This window comes from Magnolia sinica, chromosome 2, assembly GCF_029962835.1.
Source record: "Magnolia sinica isolate HGM2019 chromosome 2, MsV1, whole genome shotgun sequence".
Taxonomy (NCBI): Eukaryota; Viridiplantae; Streptophyta; class Magnoliopsida; order Magnoliales; family Magnoliaceae; genus Magnolia; species Magnolia sinica.
Genome location: NC_080574.1, coordinates 79,156,376 through 79,178,025, shown reverse-complemented (window position 1 = coordinate 79,178,025; position 21,650 = coordinate 79,156,376). Strand labels below are relative to the sequence as shown.

The following is a 21,650-nucleotide window of genomic DNA, read 5'->3' as shown; positions in this document are numbered from 1 at the left end:
TAGGGTTAATGTGGGGCTCACCTTGATTTATTTATTTTGTATTCCCATCATGTATCCATTTTTACATATCATTTTAGGGTATTATCCTAAAGATGAAGTAGATCCAATTATCATATGGACCATACCATAAGAAACAGTGGTGATTAATCGTCCTACCAATAACACCTTAATATTTCCACTGTGTTTACTTACCATCCAATATGTTGATAAGGCCACATAAGCCTCGATGAAGGAAAACAATATATATTAGCTTGATTCAAAAAATTTGTGGCTTATATTAATGGTCAATCAACACGGTTTCTTACACTTAGTGCAGCATGTGTACTCTTTGGGCTCGTTTTCTTTGTTAGCTTGTTAGTACACCCACTTTCACACTTCATTGTTAGCCACACCATTAGGGAATAGATACCAAGACCTTAAGTCTGAAACGAGGTATCTTTTACTCAGTCTACCACCTGAGATATATGGATCTAGGTGTGAACTCTGCTCTTGGTATGTATATTTGAAAAGAGCGTAGCAAAGGTACCGTTTCATTAAAGTAGTTATTATATATTACAAGGTACTGTTTCATTAACCTTAAAAGTAGAAAAGCAAGTGTTATATATTATTACAAGGTACTATTCCATTAACCCTAAAAGCAGAAAATTTACATGGAAGTGGATTGCTTGTGACCCGGGCAAAGATATATTCCTTTACCAGGCGTTGTATGGGGCTCACATAGGTGTTCAGGATGAATCCACTTCATCCATATTTTTTTAAAATCCACTACACGGTAGGATTCTCAAAAAGGGGCAGTTCTGACACTCGTGGGGGCCATACTGCACGAAATGTGGATTGAACGCCTTCCTACGGTCTATATGAGTGATAATAATCATATGAATGGATTGGATGGCATGTAAACATCATGATCAACTCTAGAGTGGTTTCAGTAGTGGATGTTTTTATTCTCAGGGCCACAGGGATATCCATGACAAGTTCATTCTATCCATCCGTTTTGAAAGACCACCAAAGAGCAGAATTTTAACAACCAGACAAATCCAAAACTCATGTGAGCCATACCACACTATGAGGATCGAAGACCTAAGGTGATAGAAGTTTGTATTAGGATGATATTTGTTCGTACATTTTATGAGTAGTAATAACCATATGAATGGTTTGGATGGCATGTAAGCATCATACTCAACTCTAGGAAGGTTTCAATGGTGGACATTTTTGTTCCTATACTGTTTCCTTGGTGTAGCCCACCTGAGTTTTGAATCTGCCTGATTATTAGAATGTGGTCCTTCAAAATAGATGGACAGAATGGATTTGTCACAGACATCTCTAGGGCCCCACACAACCATAGCCACAGGTATAACTGTGTGCTCGGGATCACAGGCGATCGGCTTCCCGCATCATATATTACATGGAATACTCTTTCATTTACCATTAGGTAGGAAGGTGTTACAACCCAGCTTACCCGTGCCACCAAGCACCTCAGTCCAAAGCTGTGCAGAGCCCACAAAGATAGCTGTGACATGTTTACATCATTCATCAGTTTCGCAAGACCATAGTAGAGACAAAAATTTAAAATTTAAGGGCATGTTTGGATTCGCGTATAAGAGTATCGTACCGTATTAAAGGTGGATTTTTTTTTCATTATACCGTGTTTGAATGGGAGTTTGGGTCCAACGTTTACCATGTGCGTGAATACATCACCAACTCAAAATCTTCAAAGGGTGGTAACGTGATTTCAGACAGCACTGCATCGTGAAATGCGGTCTCTTCAATGCTCAATATTCAACGCGAAACGACTTTATTTCTCTCTATCCCCTTCATTTCTTGTCGTGTGGCCCACTTGAGTGTGGATCTACCTGATATTTTTATTCCTGTCCTATCTTGAGTTTGAGAAACTGATGCATGGAGTGGATTTCTCATTGCGGGCCCCATATAGCTTCTGACCAAAGGAACTTCTCGCGGCCCATGGCCACGGGCGATCACGTCCCTATCATAGTTGGGCCATTACATCAATGGTCTGCATCACCTAAAGCTAACATATACATTTGATTAGGCATATGATCTCAAACAAGGCAAAACACAATAGCAAAGATGACAGCAGAAAGCAATGAGCATTTCGTACTAGTGCATGGAGGCGGCCATGGAGCTTGGAGTTGGTACAAACTCTCGACGTTGCTCACATCAGCTGGTCACCAAGTCACAGCCATTGATCTTGCCGCTTGTGGGGTCCACCCGAAGCGAATCAACGAGATCGGCTCATTCCATGACTATACTCGACAGTTGATGGATTTGATGGCTTCTCTTCCACCCCACAAAAGGGTAATCCTAGTGGGCTATAGCTTCAATGGTGTTGTCCTTTCTCTAGATATGGAGAGATTTCTAGAAAAGATCTCGGTGGCCGTTTTCGCCACCGCCATGATGCCGACTCTCGCATTTCCACCTTCCATTATCGTGAAAGAGGTATATGTAATCTTCTACACCATTTTTTTTTAAAAAAAAAAAAAAAAAAATTTAATTAAGAAAGAACAAGAGACATATAATCTTCTCCTCCGTCGTATAAGTGCTATCAATATTATACGTATATACAATATGCAACCTTAATACGTCGTATCCAAACATTGATCGGAGGAAGAATTTGTGTACTTGCCTGAACAATACCTCTTATCCAAACATTTATTTATTACATGTTGATTTGGATGTGTTCTGAAATTGATTGAACGTATACATGAACAGTAGTTGGATTCAATACAATACACCCTTATATGCAAATCCAAACAGGTCCTAAGTAGATCCAAGACCCACATGGGTCATAAGGATGATATGTGTGCCTAAAGTTTATCCAAGCAGTAATACCATGTAAATGATTTGGATGGCATATAAACATCACGGTCCGCTCAAAAAAATTATTACCATGGATGTTTTTATTCCCACTATTTTGTTTGTTGTAGCCTACATAAGTTTTGGATTCACCTGATTTTTAAATTTCTGTCCTACTGTGGTCTTGCAAAATTGATTGGTTGACTAGGTTTCTCACAGGCATCTCTCTAAGCCCTGCATAGCTTCCAACGGTAGGAACTTCCTGTAGCAGTGGCACAGGCAATCAGTCATATATATTGGGTACAATCACTCTTTCATTAATTTTAAGTAAAAAGGTAGGTGTTATATATTACATACGCCTACTCGTGTAAGTAGAAGGGTGGCTGCTCTATATTACATAAATGGAGATGTCCTGAGGTAAACCAGTTAAACAGCAACGTACTGTCCATTCAACAAATAACTTCTAACCTATCAACTGCATGTGACATCCAACTACCATATCCGTCCTTCTAAGTCAAATATTCAAGGAGTTCGTGCCAACATCGTGAAAAAACCTACTATGTCTGTGATTCTTTCCTGTCAAAATCACTGTTTAAGTCCAAAGTTTGGCTGATCGATGCATAGCTAATTTAAATTGAAGGCAACAATGTAAAATATGACTAAGAGCTCTCAACTAACATGATTCTACCTTCCCTAATTTTGGAATGGTTGAATTTTGGCATGTACCCTCATCCCAGTGATTAACGCCTGATGAATGGGTTATATGGCGTATTCATGAAACGGTGGGGTCTACAAACAGTGGGTAAGATTTTATTAGTTGGGTGTCCCCTCTAAAGAGTTCCTTGTGGTTTGGCACACTTGAGTTGCGATATTTTACACCATCGCTTGACGTTAAAATTGAAAAGGCACCAAAAGTTTTGGTGGTACCCGTACCATTTGATTGCAGGTCTTAGTTAGGGAATTGGTGGCACCTCGCTGGCTGTGCGTAGGCCATCTAAGCTGTCCATCATATGCAATATCTCACTTTATTGACATGTATGAAATATTAGCCTGATTCAGATTTCTCGTGGTTGACAGGAACAGAGTACAAGATGGTATAAATGTCCACCCTTGATTTGCCAAGGGGCTTACCTGGTTTTAAAAACAGTTTCATTTTTATCATGATCCTTCATGATTACCATATGGTATAAATGGCTTGAATTGCATTTACGTGCCACAGTGGCCCCCACGAAGATCATGGGTTGACATTAACTCCCATCTTGTTCCCTGTTATATGGCCTACTTGATTTATGGATTGCCTTGAGTCCTGGACACTAGAGGGAAAATGAGCTGAAATATTTGATCAGCAGTTTGGATTACATGAATGCATCACTTGGCGATGTAATGCACCTTGAATGCAGATTAGGGCTTGAATGTTTGTGATTAGAATACACTGGAATTCAAATCACATAGTAAATGGAGTTGATGTGGATTGGAATCCTTATTCGTATTAAGCCCATTTAAGTGTGTTGCTAAAAAATAAGAACAATCTGAACCTCAGGTGGGCGATAAAAGTGAGACCACTTTTAAAATTGGACCATTGCTAGCATATGTATCTGATTCTTACCCTTTTGAGAGGATTTTTACTTCTTTCACACGCAAGGACATACACTCTACATTGGCACTAGAACCCCATAAATTCAGTGTTGAAACAAACTCTGTCTACCGTTGGGCCATGATTTTGTTGTATTTCATTTCACATTGATTCTAATTACCACTGTTTATCATCAAGAAAATGATCCTTTTTACCCATGTGCGTCCATTCACTACCTATTACAACTGTTTACAATCAACCAATGACCCCTAGCATGGTGACCCTGATACTATAGACGCGTATGGTGACCCAATGTGTTAGGATTTAAATGAGTTACATACTATTGTCAAAGATGGAGCTTAACTTTTTCTATCCTTTACCCAAAAGAGCATGGCCAAATGTGGATCTCATGTGAAAAATAGTCCTGTCACAAAAATGACGTTATCCCTTAGGGGTAAATAATTTCTCACATATTCTCACTTTTAGTTCTACCCGTCAAGCAAATGTGATGCTTTTTCATTATTTTTGGATAGTGTGGGCCTAACATGCTTACTGATGCAATCCGTGTTTCTCCAAAACTAGCCTGTCAGGAACAATTAACAAGATACAAGCCGTTTATCATCTCGGTGGATTGGACCTACACATGTACACTTATATGTGTGTACGTATCTCAGTTCAAACTGCCCCAGCCACGGCCGGCCCCCATTGTAGATGCGGCATAAGTAGAAAGTTGCGATGCTCCCTAGGTCATTGATTTATAGCCATCAAAATAAGGGTTTAAAAAAAACAAAAAAAAAAAAAAAAAGAAAAAAGTTACCCAACCAAATTCAATAAATTGACAGATAGAGCATGTAAGGATCATCCCATCGTTCCACACTAAAAGTTTTTATATTACTTGGTAATTCTCAGTTACTGCTATTTTTTATCAGTAAATGATCTATGAGTTGGGCCATTAATTTGTTAGCCTAGATCACCTATGAAACATGTGAATGCCGACATCCAAAAGGTGTGGGATATGCAGGCCGTGTGCTAGTGGGGCTCAATATCATCATTCCCATCTCAATTTCCACATCAATCAACCCATCTGCTGACCATATTTTTATTTACGCCTTGTTGGTTTTCAAACGTCCATTTTTCCTCATACAACTGTCCACCAATTTGATGATTGGATGAGCCTGTTCTATGGGATAAGGCACTTCTACTGTCTTCCCACCCAATGATCGGCTTGGATCTTGGTTCATGAGTTCAGTGAATCCCACTGTCATTTCTCTTTACTTAACAGGGGCACAATTTGATTAGGTAAAGTGGGGTTGAGAGTCAACCTAACTTAACCTAACCAAAAGAGTCACCCAAGGCATAATTCTACCCTTCGACCCAACTTAGGCTACCCAACCCTGATATAATTTGAACTGGGTTGAGTTAACACTTCTAACTAATAAAACTAACATATAAAATTAATATTGTTGATGCAGTTTTCCGGCGAACCCTCCCTGTCTAACCCGTTCATACCTGCACAGAAAAGAACAAAGAACAAAAGGGACCTTGGCTTGTACAGGGGACCCTCTGATGCTTAAGTCAGGACTTTAGGTCTTTAGTAGGGTAGGATCTCTCTTGGAAAAGAGTCACCAGTCGAATATTAGGGTGTAGTTGTGCGTACCTTACATTGGCTGGGAATACCTCTATTTATAGGAGAAGAAAGACGTATGTAGTAGGAAGTCTTCCCTGATACGCCAGAGACGAATCTTGCATAGAAATCCATTCAGGATTCTTATCCGATCCCAAAGTTTTTGGGATCCAATCTGATCCTCCGAAGATCTTGGGAGAGATTTTCGGACCATTAGAGGGATCTTCTGATTATCGGTTCGAGGATAAGTCGTGAGGTCATCCCGACTTATAATCGAGCTCTGGTCGATCTATGATCGAGCTTTGGTCGAGCATCAACCAGACTATGACCTACATATAATCGACCTATAGCCGATCTATGGACGACCTATAGCCGAGATATGGCCGACCTATAGGTTAGGTCAGCAATTGGTTATTTGAGTAAACTTACGGTTGCCTCCTCTTTAAGTGTCCTTACAGTTGCATCATTCCTTTTGGAAGTCGGCCTGTTTTTGGATGTAGATGTCCCTTAGGGCTCAGGTGCCAAAGGGCCCATGCTGTTTAGTAGAGTTGGTCCATTCTTTAAATTGACCTATCCGACTTAACTATTTTTCCACCCAACAGTAAGCCACCCTTACTCTTCAAGTCGATATGAAGAGGCTTGAGGAGTAAGCCTGACTCAGTTTGGGTCAGATCTAGGTCGGGTTGTGAAGTCATAAATGCCATGTATGGCGGCCAGCACGGTGCTTGATGCGTGTTAGTTTAATGTACACAGTGTGTTGTTTCGTCTTTCGAGTTCACGTGGGGCGTCAAGCCGCTGTTTTGGTGACAATCGAATAAGGGCGCAACACATGGCCTAGTACTCAATATTGGGGTCGAGCGGCATGTAGGGTCTTGCCACGTGTCAGCAGGGGGATAGTTGAAGGGACGTTGTATGACCAACATTGATGGCCGCGCTTAAGTAATGTCACGTGGCCTCCCTATATAAGGGAAGCCCTACTTTTCATTCGTCCCCATTTGCATTTTGCATTTTGCCTCTCAATCGTCTTCCTTTGCAGCGAGGCGATTTTCGGCGACTGTAGGTACCAGCATTCAGGCGTTCGATCCATCTCCGGTGAGCCTCAAACATTTGCCCCCTCCTCCTTTTCTAGTTTTCCTTTTAATCAACGACTCTCAGGTCTATAAGGATCAATGTCGGACCCTTTCATTTCACAGGAGGGGGCCTCCAACGGTGATAGTGGGTTCAGTAGCCTTCAGGTAATATCGAATCTCCTGTCGTCGTTGGTGATGATGGTAGATGTTAGTGTAACACCCCGACCTTTTCAACACCCGAATGTTGAAAGTTCTTGAGTGTTACCATGAAATTTAATGAAAGACGTACATACGTACGTTACCAATCTAACTATCCTAACCTTGTAGCTATTCCCTAACATGAACGTAACCATTGTGAATGATCTCCACTCATAAATCCAGCAATCGGATTGCCGATTTTAGGACAAGATCATCCATCAGGTGATTTGAGACATAAACTATCTCTAAATGAATTGACAAATAAATCCTTCATCCATAATGATTTAGATATAAGTTCTTTCATAAGAATTTCTTAGAAACGTGCCTACTATCATGTAGACCCATTAAATCTCACAAAACTCTCAAATTAGCAATAATTACAAAAATGCCATTAACCTAGACTGCTGAGTTCTAGATCACATGGTTCCCATGATCCATTTAGTGTAAACATTACCATGCCTATGAATCCTAAAGTAACTGTACACGCCGAATTTCAGCCCTTAGATCATTGTATAAGTGACCCAATGGACATATCATCCGTTAATAGTTAATTTTGGGCCCACCTGATCTTTGGGTATGCTTCAATTTTGGGCTCAACCCCTTAAATTAGATGGAAAAATGAATGGTCGGTGTAGATTTTACACTACATCACGATGGGCCACACACTTATAAGGTAGGTGTGCATAGGGAGTGCACACCCGCAATGCACCAGAGCATGAAGTCGGTCAAATGACCTTTGACCCGACTCCCAGCCAAAAATGGAGATCTCTCTCCTTTTCTTCCGCCACACCAAACGGACGGACAGTGTCCGAAGACGACCGCTGTGGGACCCACCATCAAGAAGGGACGAGCACATCCAGACCGTCCATCGTCCACCGCCCTTGTCTGTAAGCAAGATGATCTCTTTGCAAGAAGAACCGCGGCCCACCATTGATTCCGGCAACCCTGCTAGTCATGTGACACTCCAAAGCCCGTTACTTGCAGCAAATTTCTTTAATCATGCCATGATTTACATAAACCTTCCGAGAAGAACGGTCAAATCCATCACAAGTGAAGAAAGGAGAGAAAATCATGAGGATTTTGCCGACTTTCACAGCCGTTTCCACTGGTTTCACGCCGCTGTGCAGAAGAATCATCCTCATAGCAATCTTCGAATCTTGTGCCGACCATAGATCCAATGGGCTAGGGGACATCTCACGGCCAATCCGACCCATCTCTAGACGGTATAAGGGAGGAAAGGTGGGATGAGGCAAATCCACCATGAAAATGGTGAAAAAAATCTCACTGTATAAGGACCAGCAACACCGTCCGATCGGGGATCCAACAAAACCAGTTGATAGATCAGCGGATGGCCAGTGGGCTAAATGAGTCTGATGGGAGAAGGATTCCAAAAAAGTCAGATTTGAAACGGTGCACTCCATGTCCATGTTTCACGGGCCATACTGCGTTACGCACACCATTACGCAAATAACCTTGCGTAAGAAGATTCTAGATAGCCCAACCAGTTATAAAAGGCCCTACCATCTCCTTCAGAGGGAGCAAAACAAGAAAGGAGAGAAGAAGAAAGAGAGAAAGAAAGAAAATAAAAGAAAAGAAAAGGAAAGGAAAGAGAAAGAGAGAAAGAGAGAGAGAGAGAGAGAGAGAGAGAGAGAGAGAGAGAGAGACGAGTGTTGCTCGGGTTCAAGTGACAACTCATTGAGTTGCGAAGTTGGGTTCAAATATGGGGTGGATTGTCACGCCCCAAACTCAGAAACTGGGCTCACAAAATTCTCGATCGCCGAATCCGGTGCCGACAACCTCCGTAGTACCCCATTCTCGGCTCCCAGCGTCCATACGCCAGATTCCGATCCTGGGAACTTACAAGGAGGATTTTTTCAATATACATGTAACTCGTAAGAAGCATAACCACAAGTTTACCCAAATTACAAAGGCAACATCATCATCACATATCCATTAATATAAACATTTAAATACAGTGGTGAAAGGGAAATACATGTATCGATAATCAAAGCTCCAGAAGACCGCTGCACACTCCAAGCTTAATGCTGCTGCAACCTAACGTCACCTACACGCATTTATCGTGCATAAGCTTATAGAATGCTTAGATGGTGGTGTAAGTGTGTGCACAAGGTAAGTGTCAAATATTCAATATGATGTCATAATCATACAATATGGGAAATATTGGCAAGATCATGAATCATATGATATCAGAGTAAGTGGAAATACTGGCAAGTCCATGAGTCATACAATATTAGAGTACCCAATACAGATCAGCTATGCAAATGAGGAGTCATAAAGAGCCATATATTAGATGCTAATGATGCAATGCAATATACAATTCCTGATGAGTTTACGAATATCGTCAGCCGTATTTAGGCCATGTAGAAACATAGTAACCCAAAATGCCATGTGCCGCGAATGTAATGTAATATGCGGTGCGAATGGAATGACCATGCTGGAGTGTGAAGTTGGGATGATAGTATGTAGTATCGCAGGCTATGGGGTCCATCACAAGGGACTTCTATCCAAATCACTCTTATACCTAATTTGGATAGTCAGACTTAATGTGGTAAACCCCTGATTTCAGGTTGGTTATGTGCCCCAACCGAAATCCTGACCATTGAGAAGGTACATACATCAATTAGTTGCACACCACCAGCCCGAGTGAACAGTGAATGAATGAATGAGTAAAATGCTGAGTATGCAACTCCTACTCCACAAATCAATACTATACATCTCTGGGATCATCACTGACGTCTAGTATACTCTAAGCTGGCTACTACACCGGCCGGCCACGTAGCCCAGTGAGTGGAAAAGGCCTCACTACCCACCTGCCAGTAGTATTCCAATGCCTACCCGGCTCATCTATAGCGAACCCATTTGAGAGCTAGTCAAATTCAGTGTAGCTTACAGCCCCCTCACTTGGGCGGATAAGGCTATACTCCCTTCTAACCGACCACGACATAGTCAGAAACGTAGCCTACTGGTATTCAGTACTCAGGCGCTCATGTATCCACTCAGTCTAGACGTTGGGGTGTCTTATAGCTACGGAGGTTTAGGGACTTTCACCCACAGACATTCAAAGTACCTAAATGCTCGAACCAAGCAATTCTGGTGTCCCATTTGATCATCCACGACATGCCTATGGAGGCCATAGCCCTGATGTCACTAGGGCATATAGTAATCACAATCATACAATACAGGATGCAGGAGTCACGCAGTCTAATCATGCATCAATCCTGCGTATACCGTGCGCTCATGTGGGATAACTCCACCTATCAGGGAGTCCCAAAAACCACCTGCACTATGGCATATGCATTGGTCAATCACATCTCATAACAAACATGCTGATGATGTGTATGGGCATGTATCATGATGCTATGGTGTTACATACTCATAATCGGTATCGATAACCAACATCGACTATCGGCATCAACAATCGACCTCGATAATTTGCCTAACAAAGGACCTAAGGGAAGGTCACAATGTGGACATTTAATCATCATTGCCCATCGATGTGGACGTTTAACCAACATTACTCCCAAGGAGTGGTCCACATAGAGCTAAATATAAAGTAGGTCCATGGCCCTACACAAAGGCCTAATACACATCACTATGGGCCTCACTCATGGGCCATATACCGTCACATCGGGCCTCATCATATGGGCCGAAAATATATCACAATGGGCCACGTCCCACGGGCCTCGAATACATCATAATGGGTCGCAACCCATGGGCTTCAAATACACAATACGTGGGCCCTACACATGGGCTTAATATACATCACAGGTGGGCCATGCACATGGGTCTCATATACATCAAGTGGGCTGCATTAATGGGCCACACTAATGGGCCTCATATACATCAAGTGGGTTGCATCAATGGGCCATACTAATGGGCCTCATACACATCAAGTGGGCTACATCAATGGGTCACACTAATGGGCCTCACACAATCAAGTGGGCTGCATCAATGGGCCACACTAATGGGCCTCATAGATGGGTTACAAATATATCAAGGTGGCTGTGAGACCCGTATCCTAGCTCGTACTATTCCATAAGCTTTTGCAGTCCTCCCGATCGAATTCTGGCTACTAACGATCTGTTATTAACGTTTACGCGCGATCTTGAGTATTGTCCTGTATATCAGAGTCGGCTTGACCCGAGACTTGCACCCTTGCGACCGCATCATCGCTGCAGTTTTGACGTCGCGTATTATGTGCTAAGACGATACCCAGGCCAGGAGATGTGGGCCTGCGTTCAGTTCGAAGAAAATGTCGCGTATTACAAATCCCAAGAGAATCTCTAATCAAATCAATCCCATCAATCACCACATCATGTCAAGTACAACACCATCCCTAAAGTCAACTCTCTTTCTTACACACCCTTACATGCCAAGTACACATCACTCACTCCATCACCCATCCCTCTCTCTCTCTCTCTTTACATCTCATCCTCTCTCTCTCTCTCTCTCATTTTCTCCATTTTCAAGCAAGCAACCCAACGTCCATGAGAGCTCCTTAAGAGAGCTTTGTATGGTCCACTTCCTATCCCAAGATCCATCATCCTAGCCTTTCATTTCTCATCATCTTCCATCAAAGAGAGGCACAAGGAGTTCGGCATTCCATCGGACCAAGAAGATAGAACGGTGTGTGTTTTATAGGCCTAGATTTCATGTTTTAATGATGGGCCAAGTGGGGCCTACCGATTGATAGTATGGATCTCACTTTGGACCCTATATGTGGCCGATGGCCCATCATGATTCACATGATAATTCCATGATGAGGCCATTATCCATGGACCCCATCATGAAGTTTACCTTTCTAAGTTTAAAAGAGGTCATCTAGACCTTCCATTTTAGTAGAGAAGGAATCTCCACCATTGATTTTTGATTTGGTGGGCCCACATATATTGGGACCCACTTGATGTATGATTGAATGCATGGAAGGGAGGGCTCATAGTGGTGGAGCTCTCCATCACACGTGTCTCTTTCTTTCTCTCTCCCTCTCTTTCATCTTTTTTTGTGATGATGTGGCTGTGTGGCCCACTCAGATGGACCCCACCTTGATATATGTCTTACCCACACCATGCAGCCATTTGGTGGCCCACCTAGGCAGGGCCCACCCTCCCTAGTAGCATGTCTGTAGGTAGGGCCCACCTTAAATATGTGTTGTTTCCAAACCATCCAGCGTCTAGGGACACTAGACATGACCACACAGTGAAGTGTGAATTGACAGTGTGGTGTATTAACCAGCTAACAAAAAATATATTAGCTTGATTCAATGGCTTTTGGGTGAGCCGCTCATGTAGGCCCCACCTTGATGTATAATTCTTATCTACGTCGTACATCCTATTTATCAGCCCATTTTAAGCATTGAGCCGAAAAATGAAGCTAATCCAATTATCTAGCCAGCCATAACATAGAAAATAGTGATTTTTACTGTTAAAATCAACTAGGACCCACCTTGATGTTTCTACACGCCAAAACTTGCTGAATGTTGGGCTTGTTTGGACTGTCTTGAGCCATAGAATCCAACGGGTGGAGCGGATCCACTTGATGCGGGCCCCACCTAGGAAAAATCATAGAAAAATAAAAAAATAAAAAAAAAAAGGGTGCAACAGGCGCTACTGCTGCTCGTCCAAAGGACGCTGCAGCAGGCGCTACTGCTACTCGTCCAGAGGACGCTGCAGCAGTGTCCTGCTACTGCGCTACTCCAATGGGTAGGGACGTGGGTCCCAACCGTAAGCCTCACCGTGATGTGTGTGGAACGTCAACCACGTGCATTTGATGGGGCCTCTTCTAGCTGTGGGCCACCTCAAAAATTAGCCGTGCAAGGAACTTGGGTGGACCACGCTACAAGGAACAATGGGATTGAATGACTACCATTGAAACCTTGTTTGGGTCACAGAAGTTTTGGATCGTTATGAAATTTATTTTTTCTTCTTTATCCGGGTCTGTGTGACCTTATTAACCATTGGATGGAAATAAACATTATGGTGGGTCCCAAGTGGGACCCACTGATGTATGTATTGTATTTCATTCCATCAATGTGGACCTGTAAGTGTTATAGTTTCTAACTCCTATAATTGTCAAAATTTGTAATGCCAAAACCTCTCTTGGAATCCGTGTCTTGTGTAGCTCATCTACATAATGAAATTTCTGCATCTCTCAAGGACAGGGTCTTTAGTTCAAAAACTTCAAAGCAAGATTACTTGTTCATGTTCATGTACAACATCAATTGTGAATTCAAGTTTTCAAGCTTTAAGAGTTTAAGATTTTCAAAGCTCCATACAAGTCAAGACAACATTCCTAGATTTTGATACTCAAGTTCAAGCGTCAACGTTAGTCAATTTCAAGCTTCAAGTGACTCAAGTTCAAGCTTCATCCTTTGACAAGATCTCAAGCTTCGCGAACTTCAAAGAACGATTATCAACTGAAGAAAAAGAAGTTTCAATGTTCATACATCATGTATAAGGTATGAATGACCCTAGATTGACCATGGGGTAGGTCATTTTGAATACATAATTCAATTAGATCATTTTATAAGTGAATAGACTATTTCTCGACTAGTCTTGAACTCTGTTCGACTAGTCTTAGCACTGGCTTGACCAGTCCAAGAAATTCCTCGACCAGTCCTAAATTTATTACAGATTTTTAAAATTTTTTGTTAAGCCTCGACCAGTCCTGGAGACTGATCCACCGGTCGTGTGAACAATGCTCGACTCGTTCTTGACCAGTCTTGCAGCTTCGACTCAAAGTCCAGCAACTAAATCTAGTTCCACACGACCAGTCATGGACAGGTCACGACTAGTCATGCAGGGCCTACGACTAGTCGTGGAACGGCTTTCTCTTATCGTGCTCAAAATTTTAAAAATCTGTTGGTCCTACGACTAGTCATGGTGTCCTCAGGACCAGTCATGAATGCAATTTCTTCACTTATAAATAGAGCACGAATTTCAGAGTTTTTCATTTAATTCAAGATAAATCAATATGCCACTCTGAGAGATAAGTTAGTGATCTTTTTAAGCTATATTGTGCTTATTTAATATTCTCTTTTATTAGCTTTCTTTGCATTTGATTTTGAATTTCCGCATTCCAATTTTATTTGAAAGAGGGATTGAAGTATTCCCATTTCTTGGAATCAAAATCAAAACAAGCTAGCTTAAGGTACTTTAAATCTAAAATCAATTTAGAACCTAAAACCATTTCATAAGTGAGTTTGGGCATTGAACTTCTACTCCGATTTAGTTCTTCCAGACAACATCAAAAAGAGAATATGCAGGTATTTTACATTATTATAAATTTCTGTATTTTAGTTTCATTGAGATTGTGTTAGAAAAATCTCTTTATTTTGGTTTGTTTGAGGTGATCCAGAAAACTCAGAGTGTGGGGTTTTTGAATTGTGTAAGCCCACTTGAAAGACACAATTGTGAGGGTTTTAGGTGAACCTGAAAAAACTTATTTTCATAGTGAATGCTAATATCCACTGTGTGAGGATATTAGGAGTGGAGTAGTTGTGTGGCTGTTTTTCTAAATAGTTAGTGTGCACACAAGCGAACCAATATAATTTCTGGTCTTGTGGATTGATTGTTTATTTCTTTTTGTTGATGATTGTAATTTCCTTTTTTGCATTGTGGAGAATGTTGTAATTTCTTTTATGCAAGTGTGGAGAATGTTGTAATAGCATAAATTTCCTTCCTTACTATTTATTTCTTTATTCCTCTGTATTAGTTTGAGTTTTTGATACACAAACCGTTCTAGTAAGGTTGTCCTGCCATAAACCCTTGGTTTTTATGGTGTAAGGTTGTCCTTAGAACAATATCTGTATCAACCTCTCAATACTCGTTCATTTGAGGTTGTCTTTAAATTCAACATTGTAGGATTGTCTATTGCAATTGTATTTAATTTATTTAAATTCTGCTTTAAAAAAATAAATTGTCATAGTCCTATTCACCCCCCCCCCCCCCCTCAGGACATAGCTCAGCCTTTTCAAGTGGTATCAAAGCCTAATAACTCATTTTTATTGTTTTTACTTTTTGGATTAATTTCTTGAGCTAATCAATCTGAGCTCTGTAAGATGTCAAATTTTGATAGCCTATCAGTCACTAGGCCTCCACCATTTAATGGCTCCAATTATGCCTATTAGAAAGCCAGGATGAGAATTTTCTTAAAATCCATGGATGAGAGCGTGTGGTAAGCCACAATGACTGATTAGACCCCTCCTACCACTGAAGTAACTGGCATCGATGGATCCAAAACTATGAGAGTTACACCTTACTTCTCTTAGACCACACTTCAGAAAAGTGAGAGTAGTGCTAATGCAAAAGCACTAAATGCAATCACTTGCGTACTATCACCAGATGAATTCAAAAGAATTATATCCTGTGATATTGCAAAGCAAGCCTGGGATGTTTTAGAAATAACACACGAGGGAACATCAATTGTCAATAAATCTAAAGTCCAAATCCTCACAACCAAATTTGAGGAAATACGTATGGAGGAAAGTGAAACCTTTATGGACTTTTATACTAGATTAAATGATATTGTTAACTCTATGTGGGGTCTCGGTGATAAAATCTCAGAAAGTAAAGTCTGTGCAAAGATACTACGCTCACTACTGGAATGGTTCAATTGAAATGTGACTGCGATCTAGGAACTTCGTGATACGGACAATATGAGGGAAGAAGAATTAGTTGGGTCATTACAGACTTATGCGTTAAACTTTAAAGCTCCTAAAAGTAAATCCATCGCCCTTAAATCTTCTAAATGTATTTCTTAAGAAAATAATAATTCTGATTTAGAAAATTTTGAAGATGATATGACCCTTTTAGCTAAAAAGTTTTATAAGATTTTCAAAAGTAAAAAGAGGGTTGATTTTCAAAAATCTAATGATAAGAAAATATCTAAATCTAAAACTTGAAAATCTTTAAAAGATAGTCAATGTTACAACTGCCATGAATATGGGCATTTAGCGAACAAGTGTCCAAAAAAAGACAAACCTAAAAAGAAAGGTATGTTGGATACTTGGGATGAATCTTCTGGCACTAAAGCCTCTTCTGAATCAGAAGATTCTGAAACCGAGTCAGTTATGAAGTTAAAGCCCTTATGACTCTACCCAATTTCATGTTGTCAGATAATGATGATTCAACTAGTGAAGAAAATCTGAATAGTGATCATGAAAATGAAGAAGATCTTCAAGATGCTTACAATGCCCTATATGAGGAAAGTTGTAAAATTACGGTAAAACTAAAACTTCGGAAAGAAAAGTTTTCAAAACTTAAAGAAAATTTTGATACTCTTATTTTACAAAAATCCCATATTTTAGATTATTTTAAAAAAATTAAATACAATTTAGATTTCAAAACCTCCCTTATTGAAAATTTAAAATTTGAAAATGAAAAACTAAAACTTGAAGTCTCTTCACTTTTGAGTTTAAAGGATACATGAAAGTATGCCTAAGGTGATCCTAAGTTAGAAAAACTATTATCCGGATCCAGAAAATGTGGCGACGATCTGGTTTGGGCTATGACAAAAATATTCCTCCTAAACATAAGAATACTTCTCCTAAGTTTGTGAAAGAAGAGTCTTCAAACTCAAAAGGGAAAAGTTCAAATCAAAATAATTCTAAAAATGCTAAAACTTTTCAATATTTAAAACCTAAAAGCAACCATATCAATTATAAAAATCAGAATCATAGTCCTTTAGCTGAGAAAGTTGTTGATTTACTTAAGGAGATCTTAAAATCTAACTCAAAGGGCCGGTCTAATATCAACTACAAACACAAGAAGACTAACTATACTCCTAAACCCAAAACTGTAATGAAATGGGTTCCTAAGGTTACCTACTTGGTTACCCACATGGCTTTCAAAGCTTCAAGCCATTCAAAGTGGTACCAAGACAGCGGATGCTCCAGGCACATGACTGGTGACAAAGGTCTGTTCACCAATCTTAAAGACATGACTGATGGTTCAGTCACATTTGGTGATGGTAGCATCTGCAGGATTATTGGCCAAGGTACGGTTCAAATTTCTAATCTCCTTTACTTGAGAATGTTTTATACGTAGAAGGTTTAAACATAACTATTAAACATTTCTCAAATATGCGATAAAAATCATAGCATAAAATTTTCTAACCTAGGGTATGAAAATTTAAATAAAAATGGTTCTGTAATATTAATTGGTCGCAGAACTTCTGAAAACTGTTATATTGTGACTCTAGCTCATCTAATTTATCATTTTACATGGTCCATACCGATGAGACTGAGTTATGCATAAATGCCTTGGACATGTACACTACTGTAAATTATATAGATTGAGCAAAAGAGAGTTAGTAAGAGGCCTACCCAAAATACAAAAAATAGATAAAATATGTGGTGAATGCCAGATTGGCAAGCAAACTAGGAGTTCTTACAAAAAAGTGGACTCCAATGCCACATCTAAACCGCTTGAACTCCTCCATATGGATCTTATTGAACCAACTAGAACAGAGAGTCGAGGTGGCAAAAAGTATATTCTAGTAATTGTTAATGACTTTATCAGATATACTTGAGTATCTTCTTAAGAGATAAATCAGAAACTCTCGATGAAGTTAAAAAGGTACTTAGACGTACCCAAACTGAAAAAGAGACTCAAGTCTATAAGATCCGTAGCGATCATGGATCAGAATTTGAGAATAGTGGTTTTGAGAAGTTTTGCATTGATCAGGGAATATCACATGAATTCTCTGCCCCCAAAACACCACAACAAAATGGTATTGTAGAAAGAAAAAATAGAGTGCTTTAAGAAATGGCAAATGTAATATTAAACAGTATGAAGCTTCTTAAAAATCTTTGGGCCGAAGCCATAAATACTGCATGTTATATAATTAACTATGTTTATACTAGAAAATCAAATGGTAAAACGACTTATGAAATGTGGTTTGATAAGAAGTCTACTATCAAATACTTTCGAGTTTTTGGCAGCAAGTGCTACATTTTACGTGAGTAAGAAAATCTAGGTAAGTTTGACACCAAAAGTGATGAAGGAGTATTTTTAGGGTATACTCTGAATAGTTAAGCATATCGGGTTCTTAATAAGAGAACTGGTGTAATTCAAGAATCCATTAATGTGGTTATTGATGATCACTTGAATACACCTGTCTCAAGTTCAGATAATGATGAAGTACTTCTAATTGATAAACCGGATTCTTCATCAAGTCAAAATAACTCTAAACTAAGAACTGTTAAAGACCATCCAACTAATCAAATTCTTGGAAACCCTCTCACTGGCGTACTCACTCGTAGACAACTAGAAGATGTGTGTAACTACGTGAACTTTACATTCCAGATAGAACTGGCTAATGTAAAAGAAGCTCTTACCGACGAAAACTAGATAGTTGCGATGCAAGAAGAGCTTAATCAATTTATTAGAAATGATGTTTGGTACTTAGTTCCTAGGCCAAAAGATAAACATATTATCGGAACTAAGTGGATTTTCAAAAATAAGTCTGATAAACTTAGTAACATAATTAGAAACAAGGCTAGATTGGTTGTACAAGGGTACACTCAAATTGAAGGCATCGATTATGATAAAACCTTTGCCCCAATAACTCGTCTTGAATCAATCTGACTATTTATATCCATTGCTTGCTTTAGAAAGTTCAAAATTTATCAAATGGATGTAAAGAGTGCTTTTTTAAATAGCAATTTGCATGAAGAAGTGTATGTTGAGCAACTAATGGGTTTTGAAGACCCTAAGAGTACTGATCATGTCTCACTACCAAAAAATCGACCAAAGGTTATGGACTTTGAAAGCTTTTAGCTACGAATATAAACCATAGCTATATTACTACGGTTTTAATCTGTAGCTAATAGCTACAACCGACTCCACCTGATAGCTAGAGACTAACTCTCTGTATGGGCTTTATAGGGTTCATCATAGTGTGTATGTTATATCTAAGTCGTCCATCCATTTTGACACTGCGTTTCAGGCATGTATGTAAAAAAGGAGGTAGATCGATGGCTCAAGTTGACCACATCATAGGAAATAGTAGAGATTAAGCGCCTACCATTGATCTATGGTGTGGTCGACTTGGGATTTCGATCTGCCTCATTTTTTGGATGATGCATAAAATTAGCTCTAAAAATGAATGGACGGTGTGGATAGACCACATACATCACAATGGTGTCCACACAGCGCCTAATAGGACCGTTAGTTTCCCGCTCCGTCCCACTCCGTCCCTTGAAACCCCAACACACTCATTTTCATTTTCATTTCCCCCTCTCAAGAAAAAAAACCTAGCTGTCCCTCTCTTATTTTCATTTCCCCTCTCCAAAAAAAAAACCTAGCTTCTGCCTTTTTCATCTTCCCCTCATCTCTATCTCATACAAGGAGATCGAAGATGACAAGGACGCCCTCTCGAGAGATTGCCGGCCTATGGTCGCATCTCCAGAGGGATCTTACACAGTGCTAGCGAAGATTCCTCCGAAGTTGATTTCGTCGACCACAATCCTTACAAGCAGAAACACCTTCTCAAGTGTCTCCCCAACACGACCGACGGGGATGAGGGCCGCCTTCTCATCTTTTCCCTTTGCTCCTCAGTCATCCGATCAGAATCCGACCCCTCATCCATCCGATTGTCGTCCGATGATCCCAGTGCCCAATCAGCAGCCCTTGCTTCCTGCCCTGTCAAGCAGTGGAAGTTGATGGTAGTATGAGGAAACATTCTACTTAGGGAGCCATGTTTCCAGAGGCGTTCCCAAAGCATGCCCCCGTTGGGTAAGTATGGGTCATTTTTCAACAACAGGCCCACACTTACAGGAGCACCTCAGAGGTAGTAGTTTGAGGGTTTTTTTTTTTTTAAAATTTTATTTATTTATTTATTTTATTTGTAGAGCTCTTGGAAATTGAGGCGATGGTTTATAGAAGTGGGCTGATGATCCGTCGATCTAGATCATTAGTTAGTGGGTTACACTATAGATGCTTGTACACCAAATGGTTTCTCTTTTCTTTTCCCTTTCTATTTTTTTTCTCTTTGGGACCATCTTATCTTTTCGGTTTGTGGCTTACAAATGGACAATAATTAGTAGCGATACTATGAGGTCTGCAATTTCACATTCAATTGAAAAAATTGTTGAATGTAAGTGGATGGATACTGATAGTCTGTATAACTGAATCATGGGACCCACTTATACAAGCTAACAACCTGACGTAAAGGGGTATCCTGACCAAAATCCTTAGGTTGGGGATCCTGTAATTTCAAGAAATAAAATGAAAAAAGTAAAAAGGTTTTCGATGTCCCTGCTATAGTTCACTTGTGCAGGATTCTGTGCATGGGATGCTTACTGGATATTCGACCAATTGGGATTTGAGGCCTTTGAATTGTGATTCGTACTAGATGTTCAATGAAATGACAAAGGGAGACATGCATACCAAATGTTTGATATCATAACTAACAGAAACATAGCTTTTTTTCTTGTTGTTTTGTGTTCCATGTGATTCCAACTCCATACCAAAGAAAGAACAATTGTCATGTTCTTCTTTTTTGGTAGTATTGGACATTTTAACTGTGACCTTGCTTTGCATCCTCTAATTCTTTTATTTATTGTTCAGTGCAGGGATAGGTGTGCTCAACATGGCAAAGTAGGCAGTTTCAAGAATGATGGGAAAATCTAATGTAAGCTGAAGAAGGGGGTTCTGGCATAGGATGAGAATTGAAAGGTAGAAAATTTGCCTCTGTTTTTTTTTTTCTTAAAAATTTGTGTAAATTTTCTGCCTATGGGACTATTTCTACTTGAAAGAAAGGGAATTTGGATTTTAAGTTGCTAGAAGTACCCATATAAAGGGTTTAATGCCTTTTCAATAATTGTTTAATGCCCATCTCACTTAAATGATGTAGAAAAAGCAGTTGAAGAGGTGATTTGAATGACATGTGAAACAAGGCCTTTGTTGTTGCTTATGGTGAAAAAACTTTTAGCTTTTTGAAACTGATTGAAAAAAATGTTATAATATATGTTATATAGATTAAACCATGATTTGTGTGACTTAAAAGGAATATGAGTTCAGCAAGAAAACGAGGCCTCCTTGTCAGCATGTGCGGGTTCCGATATTCGTTTGTTTACCACAATCATCTTGTCATGACCTTCCACAATGATCAATCATGGGTATTCTATTTGAGAAAGAAAATAATAATGGCATTAAGCACTTTGGTTTCCTCCTTTATCAGCTTTGCAATGGCACATACTCTTGGCTCATATGCATGGCTCTTTGGTTTCCTCACTTCGTTGGTTGTATTTCTCTGTGGTTAAGGCTGAGTTTAGCTCAGGCCATGAGAAAAATACTTTGCTTTGGGATTCCTACTCTTACTAGAAAAATTGGTTATGGCTACTTAGATT

The 21,650-nt window shown here is 39.9% G+C and overlaps 1 protein-coding gene across 1 annotated transcript; it reads left to right on the top strand.

The window, feature by feature from the left end:
• The first annotated feature begins 2,088 nt into the window (after positions 1-2,088).
• LOC131226028 (probable esterase PIR7A) lies at positions 2,089-19,962 on the top strand. The gene is made up of 2 exons (XM_058221682.1): positions 2,089-2,457; positions 19,648-19,962. Exons 1-2 carry the CDS (start codon positions 2,089-2,091, stop codon positions 19,960-19,962), a joined length of 684 nt encoding a protein of 227 aa, XP_058077665.1.
• Positions 19,963-21,650: the final 1,688 nt, after the last annotated feature.